We start from the raw sequence: 18480 nt of genomic DNA on the forward strand, positions 1-18480 counted from the left end.
CTCTTAAGTGAATGGCCTGTACAGGAATCAAACCCATGGCCTTAGTGTAATTAGTACCATGTTCTAACCAGCTGAGCTGGTCTCAGATCTTTGGGGCAGGAGGTCTCAGGGGCAAGTGGAGGAGCTGCCACTGCCCTTGAGAGCAAGGAGTGGAGCTGCAGGAGGGCACCAGCCTGTCCTGCCAGCTGCCTCCAAACCCACTGCTTTGCTGCTGCTTTGAGGACAGCTAGCACATGCCTTGGCTTCCTCTGACAAGGCATAGGGAGGCTCTGTGCCTTCTTCCAGGCTGCTTTCTGCCATGACCTTGCCTTGGGAGCAACCCTTGTTTGGCTCTGTCACAGCCACCAGTGACTGGGCTGCTCTGGCCCTGATGCACGTGGCAGAGTAGGACATATCTTTGGGAATGGGATGTCTGGGGTGTTGGGGGCTAATTCCAGTGGCTGAGGTATCGGTGGGGAAGCTGTTTAAAGCAATTCTAGACCCATCAAAGTGCCTTCTTCCTTCCTGTCCTGTAATGTGATCTCAGGCCAGTGAGAGCTGCTCGGGGTCTGCTGTGGCTTCTTGTTCCTGTTGTTGTGGAGACACAGCCTTGGAGGGCACAGACAAGCCTCCCTGCGGGTGCAGGCTCCGAGCCAGAGCAGTGTCCATGTGCCGGGGAGGACAGCAAGTACCCTGGTGCTGGCCAAAGGAGCTGGACACCCGTGTCCTGCTCTGCTCGCCAGCTCTGCACTGCCTGGCTTGTGATAGCAGTGATGCTTCCCCACAGCTTTCTGCTGTGTGTGCTTCCCTGTCAGCTCATTCCAGGGGTTGTAGGGCTCCCTCAGCACCCCTGCTCTGTCACAGACTTCCTCTCCAGAATCCGTGGGGTGAGGCAGAGGCATTTGGCTGGCAAGGCCAAGGCTCTGTATAGGAAAGTTTCTTGATGTTGCTGTTCAGGGATATCGACCCTGGCATGTCTCCTGCGAGCTCAGAGACTGGAGAATGGCTCGGTAATCCAGAGAGCCAAGGACTTTGAAACCTGATAGATACTGTGTGAAACTCACCAATTAGTTCTGCACATCTCAACACCAGTGTGCTTTTATCATAACCTAAACAGCTACCCTGCTTCCAAAAGATCTGTTATCTCCTCTTCTCCCACTCAGTAGCCTTTGCACCCTTTTCCCATCCTTTGAATCCTGGTCTTTGTTGATGTAATAACTTTTCTTTTTCAATATACTCTGTTTCTTAAGTAAAGGCATAACTGGAGTTGACTGAGGAGGGCCAAGGGCTGAGTTGGGAGCACTTCATGGCCCCAGTGCAAACAGTGCTGCTGCAGAGCTTGATATGGCTGAGTTTGGGCACCTGGGCTCTGGCCACAAGGTCTGCTGCAAACCCCAAAGCTTCCTGAGAGCCTCAGAGCTGGAGGAGTGTCAAAAGCCCTTTCCCACTCGGCCAGTTTTAAGTCCACAAGACCTCTCTCTCCTGGTGGGTAAGAAGGGCTCCCTGGGGGGTCCCAGGACAGGCTGCCTGTGGGCCCTCCTCCCTGTCTGTGGCTGTACATCTGCTGGTTTTTGCCCTCCCAGAGGGCTAAAGTTAGTGAAATGGGGTGATGTCTGGCTCTTTCTGCCTGTTTTCCATTGGGTGGTTGAGAGTCTGGGTCTCTGGAGGAGCTCAGTGAGCTGCGGGAGTGTTTGTGTAAGGGCAGACTAGCCCCTGGGACCTGTGCCTGGGTCTGTGGGGAGGGCTGTGCCTCTTTGCACCCCTCAAGTAGCAGGAGCTGGAGAATTTCAGCTTTAGGTGTGGAGGAGGCTTCTAGGGGTGACGGTGAAGCGTGGTGATGGGTTGGAGCAGCTTGAGGTGCACAGTGGGGAAACCTCTCTCCAGATCAGTGCTAGCCCAGACTCTGGTGGTAAAGCCAGGTGGGGAGCAGTGGCTCCCCTCTCCTCAAGGTCTCTCCCTTCCTTTCTAGCTCAGTCCTGGAGACCCAGTACTGCCCACAGGCAGCTGCCACTGCTCAGCAGCAGGATCTCTGCTGCCCGTGCCAATCTGCTCTGCACTGGGGAAGGTGAAATGTTTCCCAGGGTGGAATTTCCTGCGAGGCAGTTGCAAAGCTGCTTCCCCTCTGACCTTACACCCCGATGTGCCTTAGTCATGATGGCATGCAAATAGAGGCTACCGGGTGGGGGTTGGAGGGAGCTGCTGGGAAAAGGAAGTGACCTCAGCTGGGGTTTAAATATAGAGCCCAGGCTGCTGCTGCAGAGCCTGGTATTTATAATCCTGGAGGAGTGCTGGGCAGTTCTCTGCATCTCCTCTGCAGTCCAGACTGGCAGAGGGCAGTGTGAGGGGCAAGATTTTGGGGCAACCAGCCTTGCTTCTTCCTCTTCCCTCCATTGCTCTGTCAGCTTCCTCTCCCCAGGTGTGCTGGGGTACATACATGTGAGTGTGCTCAGTTTGCAGGGCTGCGGGTGCTCCAGCACCTTCTTTTTGTGTCCTTTGTATGTTGCATTTAGTGCCAGGACTGGATGGAGGAAAGGAGTTCAACTCTTCTCCATCTCTCTGCCATGAGCCTCCTCAAAGGTAAACCAGCTCGTTGCACTGCTGGTTGTCCTGTGTGTTGCAGCTGGGGCACACCTTGCCAAGAGGTGGTGGGGGTGTCCCTGCCACAAGAATTTCCTGCTGGGACCCTGTCTGAAAAGTCTGTGCCTTTCTTCAGGCTGGCAAGTCACCTGAGCTTGCTCAAACGAGAGCCAATGTTTTGTGGAGATGTTCCACAAGGCAGTGTGGGATGTCTGGCCCTCCTTGCAGTGTTCAACAGGCATCTCCATGCTGCCTTTATCTGAGAAAGTGGAGTCAGCATCTGCTGCAGTGGAGCAGACACATGGTGTGTGGCTCTGCTCCCCAGCAGAGCCCTCTGCACCCTGTGGAGGTCCCAGTGTGAGGGCTGGGGTGCCTGGGAAGCCTGGGGTCTGAGGGTGCCTCTGTGCTGGCAGGAGGTGCAAGTTGGCCCGTGCTCAGCCCTGGCCAGGCTGTGCATGCCCTGGGTGACAATGACACCTAGTGGCCTCAGGCCCAGAGGTGGGGCACCAAGTGTGACACCCTGGGAAATCTCTGGTGTTTCTGGACAGCTGGCATGAAGCTGGACTGGCCATGGGCAATGAACCTTGTGGCGCTCAGGTACATTTATGTCTCTGGCTTGGAGGCACGGGCAGGGAGGGGGACCCACTGTGATGGCCCTGCTGGTCTGTCAGAGCCCTGCAGAGAGACTTTCTGCTAAAAACAGTAGCAGAAACTGTTGAGTTAAAGCTCAGAAGCTCCCAGTGGAGCTCTGACATTGCTGGGTTCCAGTCCTGCACACTGCTCATATCTCACAGGCTTCTTTTGGTATTGCCAAGGATCCCAAAGCAGTTACTGAATCCTGGATGCAGCTGAAAGACTGTCCTGGTAGGCTCAGCTGCATCAGCCATTGGCTTGACATGGGACCCTCAGCAAGACTTGTCTCCCTTGTGATTCCTGGGGGAAATTTGGGGTTTCAAGGTCTCAGGTGTGAGCCCTGCTGCTCAGGAGAGTTGATGTGGCAGAGAGCAGTGTGAGGCACAGCTCACCAGCAAGGCTTTTTAGCACTCCTTATCCAATCCCAGTAGCTCCAGAGCACAAACACAGTGGGAATGGCCTGAGGAGGTCTCTTCATCCCAGACAGCAACTGTGCAGGGAGGTCTGTGCTGGGGCTTGTGTTGCAGCCTGTGGTGATATCTACCAGAAGGATTTTCACAGGGAAACTGCCCCTTCATGTACAGATGAGCTCGTCTTCGTGCATCCCAGCACAGCCAAAGGCTGTGTGGGGATGTCCAGCTGTCACAGCAGCCCATCTTCCTGGCCAGATTTCACATACTGCAGGATGAGATCCTGCCCTGGAGGAAACTGAAGCTCCCTGAGCAGCAGCAGTACCTTTGGAAGAGATTTCTGGCTTTGCTCCCTGACCTACTAGATGCTGTTCCCAGGCTGCCGAGCTGCAGCACGCAGGTGGCTGTGCATGTGGATCATCTGCAGCTTCCCGTTTGTCCCTCAGTGACCTGTCCACATGACCTGTCCCCAGCAAGTCACACGAGGTGGTGCGTGAAATAATTCCTTGTTATCATCCCAACAGAGCCACATGTGACTGTCGAGTAACGTCTGGCACATGCAGGGTTTCTGTAGGGAATGTGCCAGTTGGACTGGGAAGCTAAGAAGGATCTGCAAATGTGGTGTTAGACCTGGAGACTCCATGTATTTGGGACAGGAAGCCAGGCTCTGGCTGGGGCTGCAGGAAGGAGGGGAGGAGTGGGAGAAGCTGTTGACAAGGACAAGGAAGGGCTAGGAAATGGTCTTCCAACACCAACGGGCTGAAGCTATGACAGAAGTGTAGTAGGGTGCTGGACAGAAAGCAAATGGCATTCCCTGTTCACATCTCTATCTCCAAGCCCCAGCTTCCACCTGTGTTACGTGGGATGTGTGTCCCTAGGTGGAAAGGAGCATGAATCTGAAGTTATGTCCCACTAAAAACCTTTGAGACTTGTGGCCAAGCAGCCCCACAGAAATGGATCATTCCTGAGACAGCTCCAAATGGCAGGAGATCAGCAGGGCCTGCCAAAATGACTCTGAGAACTGCTAGCATTCAATAGAACATTAGATTCTCTCTGCAGGTCTTTTAGAACCCTCCCATACACCTGGCAAAGGTACCACCTTATCTGCCGTTTAAAAGGGCATGAGAAGGATCCAAGAAATGAATAGAAGTGAAAATGGGCTTCTCCAGGCTATCAGTCTGATGGAATGAGAGCAAGATAATTTCATGATGTATTGAAAACAGATGACCCTTGTCGGCAGAGCCTTGCCCAGTGGAACTCCCTGCCTTCCAACGTCTCCAAGTCTATTCAGCCAAAGCAAAGCTCAAATGAGAATGCCTTTAGCAGTAGCAGCCTGGGTTAAGGCGGTTCTCATTGGGGCTGAACATGCTCAGGCAAGTGTTCTGTGCTGGGGCTGGGGAGATGATCCTGCAGTCAGTGGTTGCTAAATAGTGTGATATCTTGGAGCTGTGCTGGTTGGGCTCGGGTGGGTTTCAGGCTCATCTGGCTGTTCAAGCCCATCTCTGCCTCTTGTCTGGAGCTGGCTGGCTGACAGCAGTGCTGTTTTGCTACTGGTTCTGAGGGTTTTGTTTCTCACTGGAACAGACTCAAAACCTACTGAATGGTCTTGCGAAAAGGATTGTTTTGGAACAACCATTTTTGCATGGAAAAGGTCAAGTTTCTGATTCTGGTCTTCTCTCAAAATCAGTAATGATCCGAGTGTCTCAGACTTCAGAAATCTTGCTCTGGAAAGTTTTTGTAGTCTTTCTCTACACGAAATACACTCACTTTGCTGACATAGTATGGTATTTCTTTGAAGGCGTTCAACCCCCTCTGCTGTTAACCCTGTGGGGGCTGGTGTTGGGTTGTGTGCCCTGTATCTCATCCAGACTTGCAGTGAGTGATATTTCAGGAGGGGGCAGTGGGTCTCTGGGGTCTCTCCTGGTGTTCTCTGCCTAATGCCTTTCTTCAAGAAACTCTTCAACTTGCTTAGGACCCCTCATTTCCAAAGCCAAGGTATTCAACATGAGTTTGTGGTGGTGTCCACAGGAGGTTTTGGGTTGGGCTTGTCTAGGATTGCAGCTTGTGCTTGTTGTTATTAGGATAGGTGATGTTCTTAGAGAGTGTTTGCAATGGCAACTTGGTCTTGCTACTTCCTGGACAAGCTGGCAGAGAGGAGTTGGGCAATTTCTGTGCGTTGCATCACCCTGTCACGACCTGTCTTGTGTGCTGGGTGTTGGTGAGCCGGGCACGGTGGGTTGTTGGGCACGTCAGCACAGCTCAGGAGCCCTGGGTTGTGGTCTCTGCCGTGTGTGCACAACTTGGTAGTCATCTGGGTTTCGCAAGAGCTCTTCCCAGCATCTGATAGGAGGGAGGTGTGGTGAAGAGCTTTCCTTTTTGACTCTCTTTTCTTGGCTTTCTCTCTCACCCTTTCTTCCAGAAGGGATAGCATGGCAGCAGTGCCAGCCAGCTCCCAGCTGTGGAAGCTGCAGGGCTGGCAACAGGCTCGGGCTCCGCATTCTTTGCGGCAGTGTTGGGAATCCGTGTTATCGTCCTTTGGAGGGAGCAGGAGCATGATTCACCAGAAAGTCCTCCGGGAAGGCAGTGGGGTTTCAGGTTTCTTGAACTATCAGCTAGCAATTCCCGGACTGTGAATATGTCAGCTCAGTCTCTCCTGCCCGGAGCTTCCTCCTGCTCTCCCTCTGCTGCTCTTCAGAGCGTACTGGAGGAGGTTTACTGAAAGCAGTTTTTGTTTTGTTTCAAGGTTTCTTCTCTGCTGAGGTCCCAGTCTTTGATTTAAAGTTGTGGCTTTTCAGACGTACCAAGCGCAAACACTCTCTGAATTTAGATGTAGCTCTTCATTCAACAGATATTTACTGTGCCTTGTAAGCCTCCCTCCCTGCATGAGGTAGACTGGGTTGTCCCCCCGTGTAATGATGGGGGAATTGAGGCACCCAGAAACGGGTCATCTTGCTCAGGGTCACGAGTGGAATCAGTGGCAGCTGGGAGCAGAAGCCAAGAGTCTTAGCTCCTTGCTTTAACCACTGGGAATTAAGTTTGCTATTGTCTTTAAAACTACTGGGCTGGAGTGGGTGTGTTGCTAAATTGCAGAGGGAGACAGATTTCTGTGCAATCTTCTTTTTGTCATGTTCTTTTCAAGATGTTTCGGATTGTTTGACTCCTGGTGTCAATGTATCTACTTTCTAATTAATTATCTTCTGTGTCCCAGATGTGGCATGCCTGCTGAAATCCAGTTTGACTCTAGGGGTGTGTGGAAGGAGCAATTGAGATGTCTATCGTCATGTTGCAGTCAGACAGATGAGAGGCTGGGGTGAATCCCCACTATGCATCTGCAGCAGAATCCAATCCAACTGTTGCTACTCCCAAAAGCAAAGCAGAATCTGCAGGCAGCTGCTTCTGGCATTTGTCCCATTAGGAATTGTGAGGGGAGTGTGGTCCCTTTGAGTGGAGACTGGAAGAGGAGGGCTTTCCAAGGTTGAGCCAGGGCCCTCTGTCAGCCCAGGGTGGCTTTCCATCCTGCCTCAGGCAAGATTTTAAATGTCCTTGGAGAAACAGCCTAGTCCAAAACAAAGGAAGAAGATAGATGCCCCAAAAATGCAACATTCTGTAGGGACCTGCCAACCAGTGAGGCTCATCCGCGCTGCGGGCAGCACCCAAAAAGCTCATCGTGGCAGCTGCCAAGTCCTTTGGGATCAAGATGTGTGTTCCTGGTAGTGTCACTTGAGACCCAGAGGGACAGAGGGTGCATCTCCGTGCTCTGCAGGTTTGCAGTGCCCTGGGCTGTGCTGTGCCAGGGCTGTGCTGCAGTGCTGCTGAGCATTCACATTTTCGGTGAAACACTTTGAGATCTATTTCAAACACGATGCTGTGCCTGTGCAGATGTGCCATGGGCACCTCTGGATCTCCCAGCCTGGCATGGGTCAGGAAGCAGCTCCTCAGCAGGTGTAGCTGTGCCGGTGGGATTGTGACCCTGGGGGCTGTGGTGCAGTGTGTTGCAGGGACTGCGAGTGGGGGGGCTCTGGGCCACCAGTAGCGGGAGCTGCTGCAGGGCTTGCTTTCTGGAATGCTGTCTGGCAGCAGCCTCTTCCAGAGGGCTGAAGGCTCCCTGTGGCTGGCCAGCCAGCGGCTGCAGGCAGCCTGTGTGCTCAGCGCTGCAGCTTGTACCATATGGACCTTCTCCTCCTCCCTGCTTGCCCTCTCCGTGTCTCCTTCCCCACTCGGCTCCCCTCCCCCTGCGAGCGGTTTGACAGAGCAATTGGGCAGGCACTGGGATGGCAGCTCTGACATAAATCTCTCCTGGTGTGGAATGAGGGGTATAAATATCCAGAGAGTGATGTGATCTTTCCAGCTGCTATTAATAGGTCCCTGGAGAACAAGAGCGAGCAAGCGAGACTGGCTGACACTTAAAGGGCTAGCAACTCCCTTATGTGCTGTGAAAATTAATCAGTGCTGTGGCTCACCATCTTCCTCCAGGCTAGAGCAGAGCCCTCGCTGAGGTGCGTGGGGAGAAGGCGGAGGAAGAGGAGGAGGGAGCGACTAACAACTGCTAGTTAGGAAGTGGTGATAGGCCAAGCTGTGCATGAAGGATCCCACTAGCTCAGGAGGAATGCCTGGGCGGGCTGTGCCACAGCGCTGTCTGTGCCAGCAGCCCCCGGCTCAGCTCGCAGGGAGGCAGGTGCTAAGGAGACCCTTTTGCAGGCAGAGAACTCGCTGGCGGTGGATGGCAAGCTGCAGCCTGTGCCTGGTGGCCACAGCAGGCTTTGGGGGATTATGTCTCTGCCAGGTGTGCTCCGTTCTTTGCTTGCATTGCAAGGGTGGTTTGCCCTGGCAGAGCAAGCACTTGGCTTTGGCTGATGGTGTCTCCAGGCTCGCCTTGGGCAAGCCCGGAGCAGTGTGCTGAGCTCTCGTGGTGCTGTTTGGAGACGAGGGGTTTGGTGTGGAGCCGGTGCTTCCTGTCCCTGGGTGGCAGGAGAAATCTGTGTGCAGCATCTGGCCTGCGTGGTCCAGGTGGGAGGAGCCGGCGTGGGCAGCAACCCCCTCCCCTGTGCTGGGAAATTTCTCTGCCTGTGCACAGGAAAGGTTCTTGAGTGCATTGTGGGGGTGTCATGCAAAGCGTGTAGCGGATGTGAGCAAACAGAGCTACCTCAGCTTCCATGAGCATGTGGTTTACTGTCCTTCTCTCCTAGTTCCCAAGAAGTGAAAAAGACTGTGACAGGGTTAGGGTGCAGTTAGCAGGGCTGTGTGTTGAACCAAGGGTTGGTAGGGGCCTTTCAGAATACACAATATGATGTGGAGCCACATCCAGTCATCTCTAATGCCTGTGCAGGGCTCCAAGGGGAATATTCCTAGTGCGAGCCCAAGACTCTGCCAAGACAGCTGGATCCTGCAAGGAGGGCTGCTGTAGCATGGCTTACCTGCATGCATGTTCCCCAGGTTAGAAGCCTCCATGCCTTGCCCTGACCTCCTCTTCTCTGCCAGGCTCTGCTTCAGCCCATGGGACTATTCAGAAAGCTGGTCTGGGTCTGGTGCAGGAGAGCCTCATGCTGCTATCCCAGCAGGCCTGTGGCACATTGCATCATCCTGCTGGGCTGGAAGTTCCCACTAAAGTGGATGTTCCCTCAGCCAGGGCCTTAGAGAAGGAGCTGGAATGGTCCCTCAGGCCCATGGGAGAGGCAAGGATACCTCTTGTCTGATGAATGCCTGCACTCACTGGCGTTGCCCTTGCCTTGCAGTCCATTGTCTCCTTCTCAATTACTTCAACCTCCTTTGTCCCCTGCCCTATCCCAGTTTTATTTTTATAAGCTTGTGTCAAGACCATTTTCTATCTGCTCTGTTGTGTCCTGTGTGTTTTGCAGAGCAGAGGAAATTTATTCAGCAGCAGAAGGGGTCCCTGGAACCACTAGGGTGCAACATTTCTGTTCAGGGTCACAATATTGTCTGAGCTCTGGGAACATCTGCAAAACAGCTCTGAGGATCCTTCCACTCACCAAATAGGGCCAGGTTGGCACAGATCACCCATTTCTCATCATGGCCTTGAAAATGAGGGCTCTTGTGTCCATGGCTGTGCCTTGATGTGCTGGCAAGTCTGCCATGCCTGGATGGGAGTTTACAGCTAGTCAGCATGGCACTGACTGTGGAGCAGGATCCTTTGCTCAGAGGGGCCAGGGCTCATTCCTGGCATGAAAAGCTCTGGGTTGTGCCTTGCCATGGGCTTTGTCTGGCCCTGCAACCAAGCAGCAGCCCCAAGACCCCGACCCTGGGCTGTGCCCCCAGTGGCTGCACCCTTAGGAGCACCATGGTGACTCACTGTCCTTTCCTCCTGCAGGTTTCTGACCGAAGGGCCTGGGAGCTCCCTCCACTGGCGCTGTGGGAAGCTTTAGCCAAGCCAATGCACCCTGACAACAAACTGCCCAGCCATGGCAAGGCAGGCAGCAGCGGTGCCCTGGCCCAGCACCACAATGTGAGCCAAGCACCCACCTGTAACCTGGGCTCGAAGGGTGTGGGGACAGGCAGCCATGGCAGCAAGGCCACTCAGATCTCCCCTGGCAACTCTGGACTGAAAAACAGCCAGAACACTGTCCCAAACTTCAGCTCCTTGAAGGGCAAGGTGAAACGGGAACGAAGCATCTCGGTGGACTCTGGAGAACAGCGAGAAGCCAGCACCCCATCACAGGACACAGAATCAAAAGGTAATGCTCTCCTAAACCTTGTCTCAGCATGCCTTCCCCTCAGTTGCTCCAAGCATCCTGGCAGGACCTGGGATGGGAGCAGCTGTGAGCACCTTCGGTTTCTGTGCTGTGTCTTCTGTCCAGGCTTGTCCTGTCTGCCTCTACAACTTTGCATTACTGCTTGTCAGATTTGCAGTTTTGGGACCAGAGTGGCTGAGCATTCGTTGGCTTTGGATTTTTTTCCCTAAACTGTTTGTCACACCCAGAATCTGGGACTGATTTTCATGGGCTATTGAGGTCAGCTAAGCAACAGTGTGGTTCACTGAAACTGCACCAAACGCCCCTGCTTTGCAGGATGCAGACTTTCAACTTGAGTTGTTTTCTGTCTCCTCGCTGTCAGCAGAGATCTGCCTTTGTGGTGTTCTTGCAGCTGCCCAATGACTCGGTCATGGTTAGCAAGGAGGTGCTGCGAGGGTCACTGTCTGAACAGTGCTGTGGTTTCGTCAGCAACGGATGACTCTTGTTTTACAGCACATGGCTTTGGAAAAGGGCTGAGTCAGTGTTTTAAACCCTTTGGCTTCCCTGTCCTTGCCAACCTTTCCTGTAGCCTCTTGCATTCCACCGAGCTCTGTGCTCAGGGGCTCCATGGGATGCTTGAGCATCTCCTGGACAGTAGGAGGAGAAATCCCAGTGGTGCCCTTGGTTCAGCTGAGACTCACACCCAGTCCCCAGATGCAGAGCTGCTGCTCTGGCTTGTGTCCCTAAGCATTTGCTTTCACAGCTGTGTTGCCTTGACTGGCTTAGACACAGCCATGCCTTGGAAGGAATGGGTAAAACACTTGGATGAACCTCCAGCCCCCAAGAAGGCTTCCTCCCCATAGCATTGCAGGGGTGGCTGTACACCACTGATCAAAAGCATTTGTAGCTTTATCCCAGAACTGCCTCATAGCCCACACTTCCACAGGAAAATTATTAAAATGGCTTGATCAGAAACGCCTGAATCTCCTGTGTTCCTAATGCACTGATGGATCATGTGAATGTGGCCTGGAAACCACTAGATGATACAAAAAAAGGAGGCCAGGCAATGTTATATTAGTTAAAGCACAGGACTGGAAATTATCCATCCTGTGTCTGGTTGCTGTCCCTGAGTCTCTGAGTGCCTTTAGGCAAGCCACTTCCTCTCTGAGCTGCATCAGTCCCATCTGAGAAATGGAGGGAGCACATGAGTTTGCAGAGGGCATGAAGGCTGATTGATGTCAGCAAAGGGCAGAGCCTGTCTCTTGTTCCTACAAGATGTGAACACACTATCCCATTCTATATTCAGGTTTTGATTGCTAAATCACAGACCCTTTAATTTTATGGTTAATGCCCAAAGTTCTCCAGTTTGGAACAGCAGGCGGGCACATCCTGTGTTCGCAAACTCCTTTCAGGCAGTGAGAAATACACCTCATTCTGAACCTCTGGCTCTCATGCAGGAGTCCCACTAGATCTGGCTGCAAAGACAAGGAGCCCAGACTGAGCAGATGCTTCAGGTTCTTAAGCAGCCCCAGGCAGATGTTGGTGTAAGGCTCCTTGCCCAGTGCATCCCTGTAGGGTCAGCACTGATGACAGCACGCAGCTAGGGCATTGCCAGCCTCCCCAATCATCCCTGCTAGGTCTCCCCAGCACCTCTGATGGCTCCATCCCTTTGCAGGTGAGGTGGCTCCCCGTAGCAAACGACGGTGTGTGCTGGAGAGGAAGCAGCCCTACAGCGGCGATGAATGGTGCTCTGGGCCGGACAGCGAGGAGGACGACAAACCCATCAGCAGTGCACACAGTGAGTGGCCTCCTCCTTACCAGCTCACAGGTTTGAATAAAGCTAGGTCCTTGCTGCAGCTCAGCAGGCCTGGTGACACTGGCACCTCTAGCTTTGTGTGTGTGTTCTCACTTAGCCAGGTGTGTGGTGAGGGGGCCCATTGCAGCTGGTGGTCACTGTGCTGTGAGAATGTTTACCATGTAGTAGAGATGCTACTGAGATGCTGCAGGAAACGGTGTTGAGGTTGAATGTCCCTGCTATATGTTGCTGTGGTCACACTACCAGCAGAATTGCCATCTTTACAGTGTGCCCAGTTGAATTCTTGTTGGGCAAGCCCACCCTGGTCATAGTGGCAGACAGACATGCATTGCCCTTGTTGCCCCAGGTGAGTCTGAGCCAGGTCATCCACCTGGCTCAGATATGTTGTAAAGGCAGCTGAGTCTGAAGAGGCTTTTGGGGTCTTGACAGTGGTTCAGGCAGGGCTGAGCTGGCCAAGGTGTGCACTGCTTGGGGCAATGAACTGCAGGTCTCTCTGGTTTTCCAAAAGCATCAATATTCTTTGATGTTTTGTATCTACAGTTCAATTTACTTTCAAACTGCAATGGGGAGAATATCTGAGAGATGGGGAAAGGTCCTATGGGCTCCAGGAGATGTCCACAACCTCTGATGGAGAACATGAATGCATAGAAAAGCAACGAGATGGTGGGTGGCCTTTGTGCCTGCCAGCACACCATCACCATCCTCTCTAGATTGTTCCCTTGTGCTTCTCAGCCCGTGTGGGAAGGGGTAGTTCCATTTCCGTTGTCAGAGCCTGTTTCAGGTCTGCGGGAGTGGATCAGGTGGGGCTGCCCATGGGCAAGGGCTGCAAACGATGTCCCCGCACCCAGCGAGGTGGCAGCGCCAGGCTGCGGTGGGGAGAGGCAGCTGGAGGGGAGCAGGGAGCGAGGAAGGCAGGGCATGCCCCGGTAATTGCGGTGCTAATGAATATGAATTAATGGGCATGCCTGGCGTGTCCCGCGGGCCGGTGCTGCCGCCTGCCGGCCCCGCGCTGCCCGTGCCCTCTGCCCCCCAGGCTGTAATGTAGCAGACCCTGCGATGTCCACGGCCCCACCGCTCGGCCCAGGGTCCAACCCGCTGCCCAGCCTGAGCGAGAGCAGCGCTGCCAGCGTGCCCCATGGTGCTGCGCCCGCCCTGCGGTCCGAGGCTGCGGGAGGTGGTGGAGGCGGAGCAGGGAAACAGCCGGCACAGTTCGTTTACGTCTTCACAACGCACCTCGCCAACACGTAAGCACTGAACCCAAGTTCTTTTCATAGTCACAGAATCATAGAATGGATTGGGTTGGAAAAGACCTCTGAGATCATCAAGTCCAACCCTTGGTCCAACTCCAGTCCCTTTACCAGATCATGGCACTCAGTGCCATGTCTAATCTCAGTTTGAAAACCTCCAGGGATGGGGAATCCACCCCCTCTCTGGACAGGCCATTCCAATGTCTGATTACTTTCTCTGGAAAGAATTTTTTTCTGATCTCCACCTTCAATTTCCCCTGTCAGAGCTTGAGCCCATCGTGTCCCCTTGTCCCATTGCTGAGTGCCTGGGAGAAGAGACCAACCCCCACAGACTATTCTGAGTTGGAAGGACCCACAAGGATCATCGAGTCCAACTCTTAAGTCAATGGCCCATACAGGAGATTGAACCTATGACCTTGGCGTTATTACAACCAAGTTTTAACCAACTGAGCTACCCCCTCCGTGCCCCGAGCTGGACAGACCTGTGTTCCTCTGTGGGAACCCCCTGGGGTTCATGAGGTTTGCTGACAGCAAGAAAAAGTCTGGTGGGCAGACTTGGATTTAAATGCCCACTGGTGCTGCACTCAGCAGCAGAGCACATCCAGTCAGTGTCCAGCAGATGATTCACCCAAAACACTGCAGGCTGCTGGGCTGATTTGGGAGCATCTAAGGGGTGGGTGTCACTAGGAGTGTCATGTAACACTTGAGTGTTCACACAATTCCTCCCTGCTGTCCTGCATTGGCTCAGCCATGGGGCTGAAGCAGTTTAGTTAGTTTAGTCTGTTTAGGTTTAGAGCTCTGCTGTACCACGGGTGTGCTGTGGGAGATTCCAGAGCATCTTGGTGACAGCCACCATAGGGCAGCAGGCACAAGGCAAAGCCTGTCACAGGACACAGCAAGAGGGAAATGCCAGGGCAGGTGATCATCAGTTTGGGATCCTCATGGGGCCTGTACAGGACAGGTGGGAGGACTCAGAGAACATTCCCTCTTCTTGGTGACCTCAGAGATTTCCCTCTTGCTGCAGAACTGAAGATGGCACCTGGGGATGGGTGGGATGGGGCACAGTGCCTGTTCTCAAGCAATTTGTGCTTTCTCCCCAGAGCTGCAGAGGCTGTCCTGCAGGGCCGAGCTGACTCCATTCTGGCCTACCATCAGCAGAATGTCCCGAGGGCAAAGCTAGACCAGGTACACCAGCTATCAACCAAATGTTCCTGGTGGCATGTGCTACCAGCTGCTCCCCTTCCCTTCTGACAGGGCTGTTCTCCCCCAGCTCCTGGCTCAGCTGTGGAGGAAGGGGTTGCCAGAGTGCCCTTTCAGTGGCAAGGGATGCTGCTTTGCTGTGGAACCTTTTTGGCACAAGCCCTTGCTGTCGTCAGCTGTGAAAAGTTTGGGATGTGGGCAGAGTGCTTGCTTGTGCATTCCCAGGGCATGTAGTAGGGCTAACACCTTTCCTGCAAGGAATGAACTGCTCTGAGGCATCTTTTTGGGACAGAGGGGTCTCCTGCAGGGTACAGGGAAGAATACCCCTCTGTGGTTTTCTCTTCTCAACTTTCTTCCCCTTTTCTCTGATAGGCACCTGCTCCTAAAGTGCTGGGGGTTGCTGAGCCGCTTCCAATTAACCCTCCTGCTGCCAACACTCCACAGTCCCAACCACCAGCCCCCCAAGTGAGTCAGCCACAGCCACAGCCTCCCCCGCCGCAGCCTCCACCCCCTCCAGCTCAGACCATCAGCCAAACACCTTTGCCTGCGTCTCAGGAAGGGACAGGTGAAGATGTCCGGAGAGATCTGACTCCCAACTCCTTGGGGAACAACAGTAGCAGCAACCAGCCTGGCAGTAACCACCCAAACACGCCCACCGCGCCGGCCAGCTCCATGCAGCCTGGGCAGGTGGACTCGGCCACCGCACCCAGCTCCAGCCTGCTTGGAGAGGGGCCGGGCCCAGGGATGCCAGGGCAGGCAGGCCTGGGCCCCAGGAATGCCATGAACTCAGAAGGGCTCTCCAAGGAGCAGCTGGAGCACCGAGAGCGCTCTCTGCAGACCCTGCGGGACATTGAGCGGCTGCTGCTGCGCAGTGGGGAGGCTGAGCCCTTCCTCAAGTCTGGCCAGAGTGCAGGGGAGGGCAGCACTGCCCCCCAGCCACAGGCGCCCCCTGCCCAGCCCCCTGCACCCCCTGCCAGCATGAAGAAGTATGAAGAGCCTCTGCAGTCCATGATCTCCCAGACCCAGAGCCTCGGTGGTCCCGGGCTGGAGCACGAGGTGCCCCACCACCCCGGCACTGACATGGGGCAGCAGATGAACATGATGATGCAGAGGCTGAACCAGGACAGCCTGACACCAGAGCAAGTGGCCTGGAGGAAGTTGCAGGAGGAATACTACGAGGAAAAGCGTCGGAAAGAGGAGCAGATCAGCATCCACGGCCGGCCCATGCAGGAGATCATGATCCCACAGTCGATGGGGAGCATGATGATGCGTGGGCCACCTCCACCCTACCACAGCAAGCCTGGGGAGCAGTGGCCACCAGGGATGGGCAGTCAGCTGAGGGGACCCATAGATGTGCAGGACCCTATGCAGCTGCGGGGAGGGCCACCCTTCCCTGGGCCACGGTTCCCTGGAAATCAAATGCAGAGGGTCTCTGGCTTTGGAGGGATGCAGAACATGCCCTTGGATGCTCTTGGGCCTATGAATGCCATGCAGAGGCCAGTCAGGCCTGGCATGGGATGGAATGATGATATGTCTCCTATGGGAGGCCCCGGGAACTTTCCACAAGGCTCCTTGCCCTACCCATCAGGGCAAGGGGACCCAGAAAGGTTTATGAATCCCCGTGCCAGGGAGGAGATCCTGCGGCATCAGCTCATGGAAAAACGCCCAATGGCAATGCAGAGGCCCATGGGAATATCGGGCAACTCCATGAGCCAGAGCATGGAAATGGAGAGGATGATGCAGGCTCACAGGCAGATGGATCCATCCATGTTTGCTGGGCAGATAACAGGGGAGAGCCTGAGCAGTGCCCCAATGGGAATGGATTTTGCAGGCACTCGGGGGATGCTGAGCCCCCCTATAAGTCAGTCAGGCCTTCGGGACATGGATGCACCCATGGGCCCTGGTAACCTCAACATGAACATGAATGTCAACATGAACATGAACATGAACCTCAATGTCCAGATGACCCCCCAACAGCAGATGATGATGTCACAGAAGATGAGGGGCCCTGAAATGATGGCCCACCAGGGCATGAGCCCTGAGGAGCTGGCCAGGGCGAGGGCTCAGAATGGCAATGGTAGTGCAATGCTGACAGGACCCCAGAAAATGATGATTCCCTCCCAGTTCCCCAACCAAGGACAGCAAGGCTTCTCAAGTGGGCAAGGGCCTTACCCCAACATGCCCCAGGAGATGGGCAGTGGCTCGGACATGTTCAGCCCTGAGCAGGGTACCATGCCCGTTGGGAGCATCAGTGGCACCACCAGGCTCAGCCACATCCCTCTGCCTCCAGCTTCCAATCCCACTCCCACACCAGGGGGAAACCTGGCCAACATGCACCCAGCACCTTCCCGAGGGCTGGGCCGCCGGCCCTCTGACCTCACCATCAACATCAGCCAGATGAATTCCCCCAGCATGGGTCACCTCAAGTCTCCCACCCTTAGCCAGGTGCACTCACCACTGGTCACCTCCCCATCTGCCAACCTCAAGTCCCCACAGACACCCTCGCAGATGGTCAGCATGCCACCTTCAAACCAGTCTGGGCCCCTCAAGTCCCCCCAGGTGATGAGCTCCTCTCTCAGTGTCCGGTCTCCAACCGGCTCACCAAGCCGCCTGAAGTCCCCTTCTATGGCTGTTCCTTCCCCTGGTTGGGTGCCATCTCCCAAAGCCACCATGCCCAGTCCAGGAGTCAACCAGAGCAAGCAGACTCTCAGCATGAACTCCTCTGCCTCCATGGGAGCACTGGATCAGGGTATGCCACATGTCTTGCGTGTGAGTGCATGTCTGTGCTTGCTGAGTGTGTGGATGGTGTTTCTTTCCAGCCCATCAGCTCTGGCAGGAGTGGGAAGACACACGTGCCTGTGTCTGGCATCTCATGGAGCAAATGTTTTTTCTCAGAAGCTCAAACAGGGCCTTTTCAGATAGATGAGAGAGTGGGCAAAGCAGCTCTTACTGCATGCCTGGCTTATGCTCTGTGATAAGGCAGCAAAAGCTGTGTCTGTGCTGGGCAGACAGGAGCAGGTTGAAGTGGAGTCTGAGAGTCTGGAGGGTGCTGAGATGTATTTTGAAGCCTCCTCTGGTCACTGCCATCAGAAGGAGGGGACAGGGTTGCTCTCTGATGGTAGCAAGCCACAGTGTGGACAGTACTAAGCTGGTCTCTCTCTTGCTTGCAGGTTCTCTCCCTCCTGGGCCTCGGAGCAGCTCTTCTGCACCAGCCAGTAACACCTCTAGCACCATGAACCCCAACATGCCTTTTACTTCCTCTCCAGATCCATCCCCCTCTCAGAACCCACTCTCACTGATGATGTCCCAGATGTCCAAGTATGCCATGCCCAGCTCCACACCACTTTACCACAATGCCATCAAAACCATCGCCACCTCTGACGATGAGCTGCTGCCAGACAGGCCTATGCTCCCACCTGGAAGTATGTCAGGTAGATACTTCTGGATCTGGGCTTGCAAGGGGTCACACCATCTTATGGCTGTCAGTGGGCCTGAGGCAGCAAGTAGAGGAGGCATTAGAAACTCTGTTCCCCCCCTGACTGCCATGTCAAACAGCTTAAATTCACCCTCATTGGTAATAGTTTGTGTATTTCTGTGCCCTGTGCTGAGGCTGCCCATCAGCTTTTGGCTTGGGTGTGCTGTCTGGAAGTACATGAGCCAGTTTGGCTTGAGACATCCTTCTTCCATGAACTCTGAAATTTTTTAGACCTACCTTTACCCCATGTGGATGCTTTGGCCTTAAATTTTCATGGCTCCTGAAGTTTTCTTAGGTTCAGGACTTGCAGGCAGAGGTCTGTTGCTTAGAGCCCTTGTGTTTCTGTGTAGCAGGGCAGGCATGCTCCAAACAGGTCTTTGGAGTGTGGTGTTTTGAGTGGAGCCCAGGTGCCTGCACAGGCAGGGCTGTGTTGTAGGAGCAGAGTTGTGATTTCAGT

General features: G+C 54.3%; 1 protein-coding gene across 6 annotated transcripts in view; it reads left to right on the top strand.

The window, feature by feature from the left end:
* The window catches only part of BCL9L (BCL9 like), a 48725-nt gene that overhangs the window by 24335 nt on the left and 5910 nt on the right, over nt 1–18480 (top strand). For 4 of the 6 annotated variants that reach the window (XM_071576083.1, XM_071576081.1, XM_071576084.1 and 1 more), the window contains 6 exons: nt 9925–10288; nt 11961–12083; nt 13135–13345; nt 14449–14533; nt 14921–17297; nt 17719–17979. In XM_071576083.1, coding sequence (XP_071432184.1) covers nt 9988–10288; nt 11961–12083; nt 13135–13345; nt 14449–14533; nt 14921–17297; nt 17719–17979 — 3358 coding nt within the window. In that variant the 5' untranslated portion in view covers nt 9925–9987. Of the gene's footprint in view, nt 1–9011; nt 9033–9475; nt 9600–9924; nt 10289–11960; nt 12084–13134; nt 13346–14448; nt 14534–14920; nt 17298–17718; nt 17980–18480 lie in introns of those variants that run through there. The other 2 variants (XM_071576086.1, XM_071576082.1) reach the window with 2 other exon arrangements.

This window comes from Pithys albifrons, chromosome 23 (genome assembly GCF_047495875.1).
Source record: "Pithys albifrons albifrons isolate INPA30051 chromosome 23, PitAlb_v1, whole genome shotgun sequence".
NCBI lineage: Eukaryota > Metazoa > Chordata > Aves > Passeriformes > Thamnophilidae > Pithys > Pithys albifrons.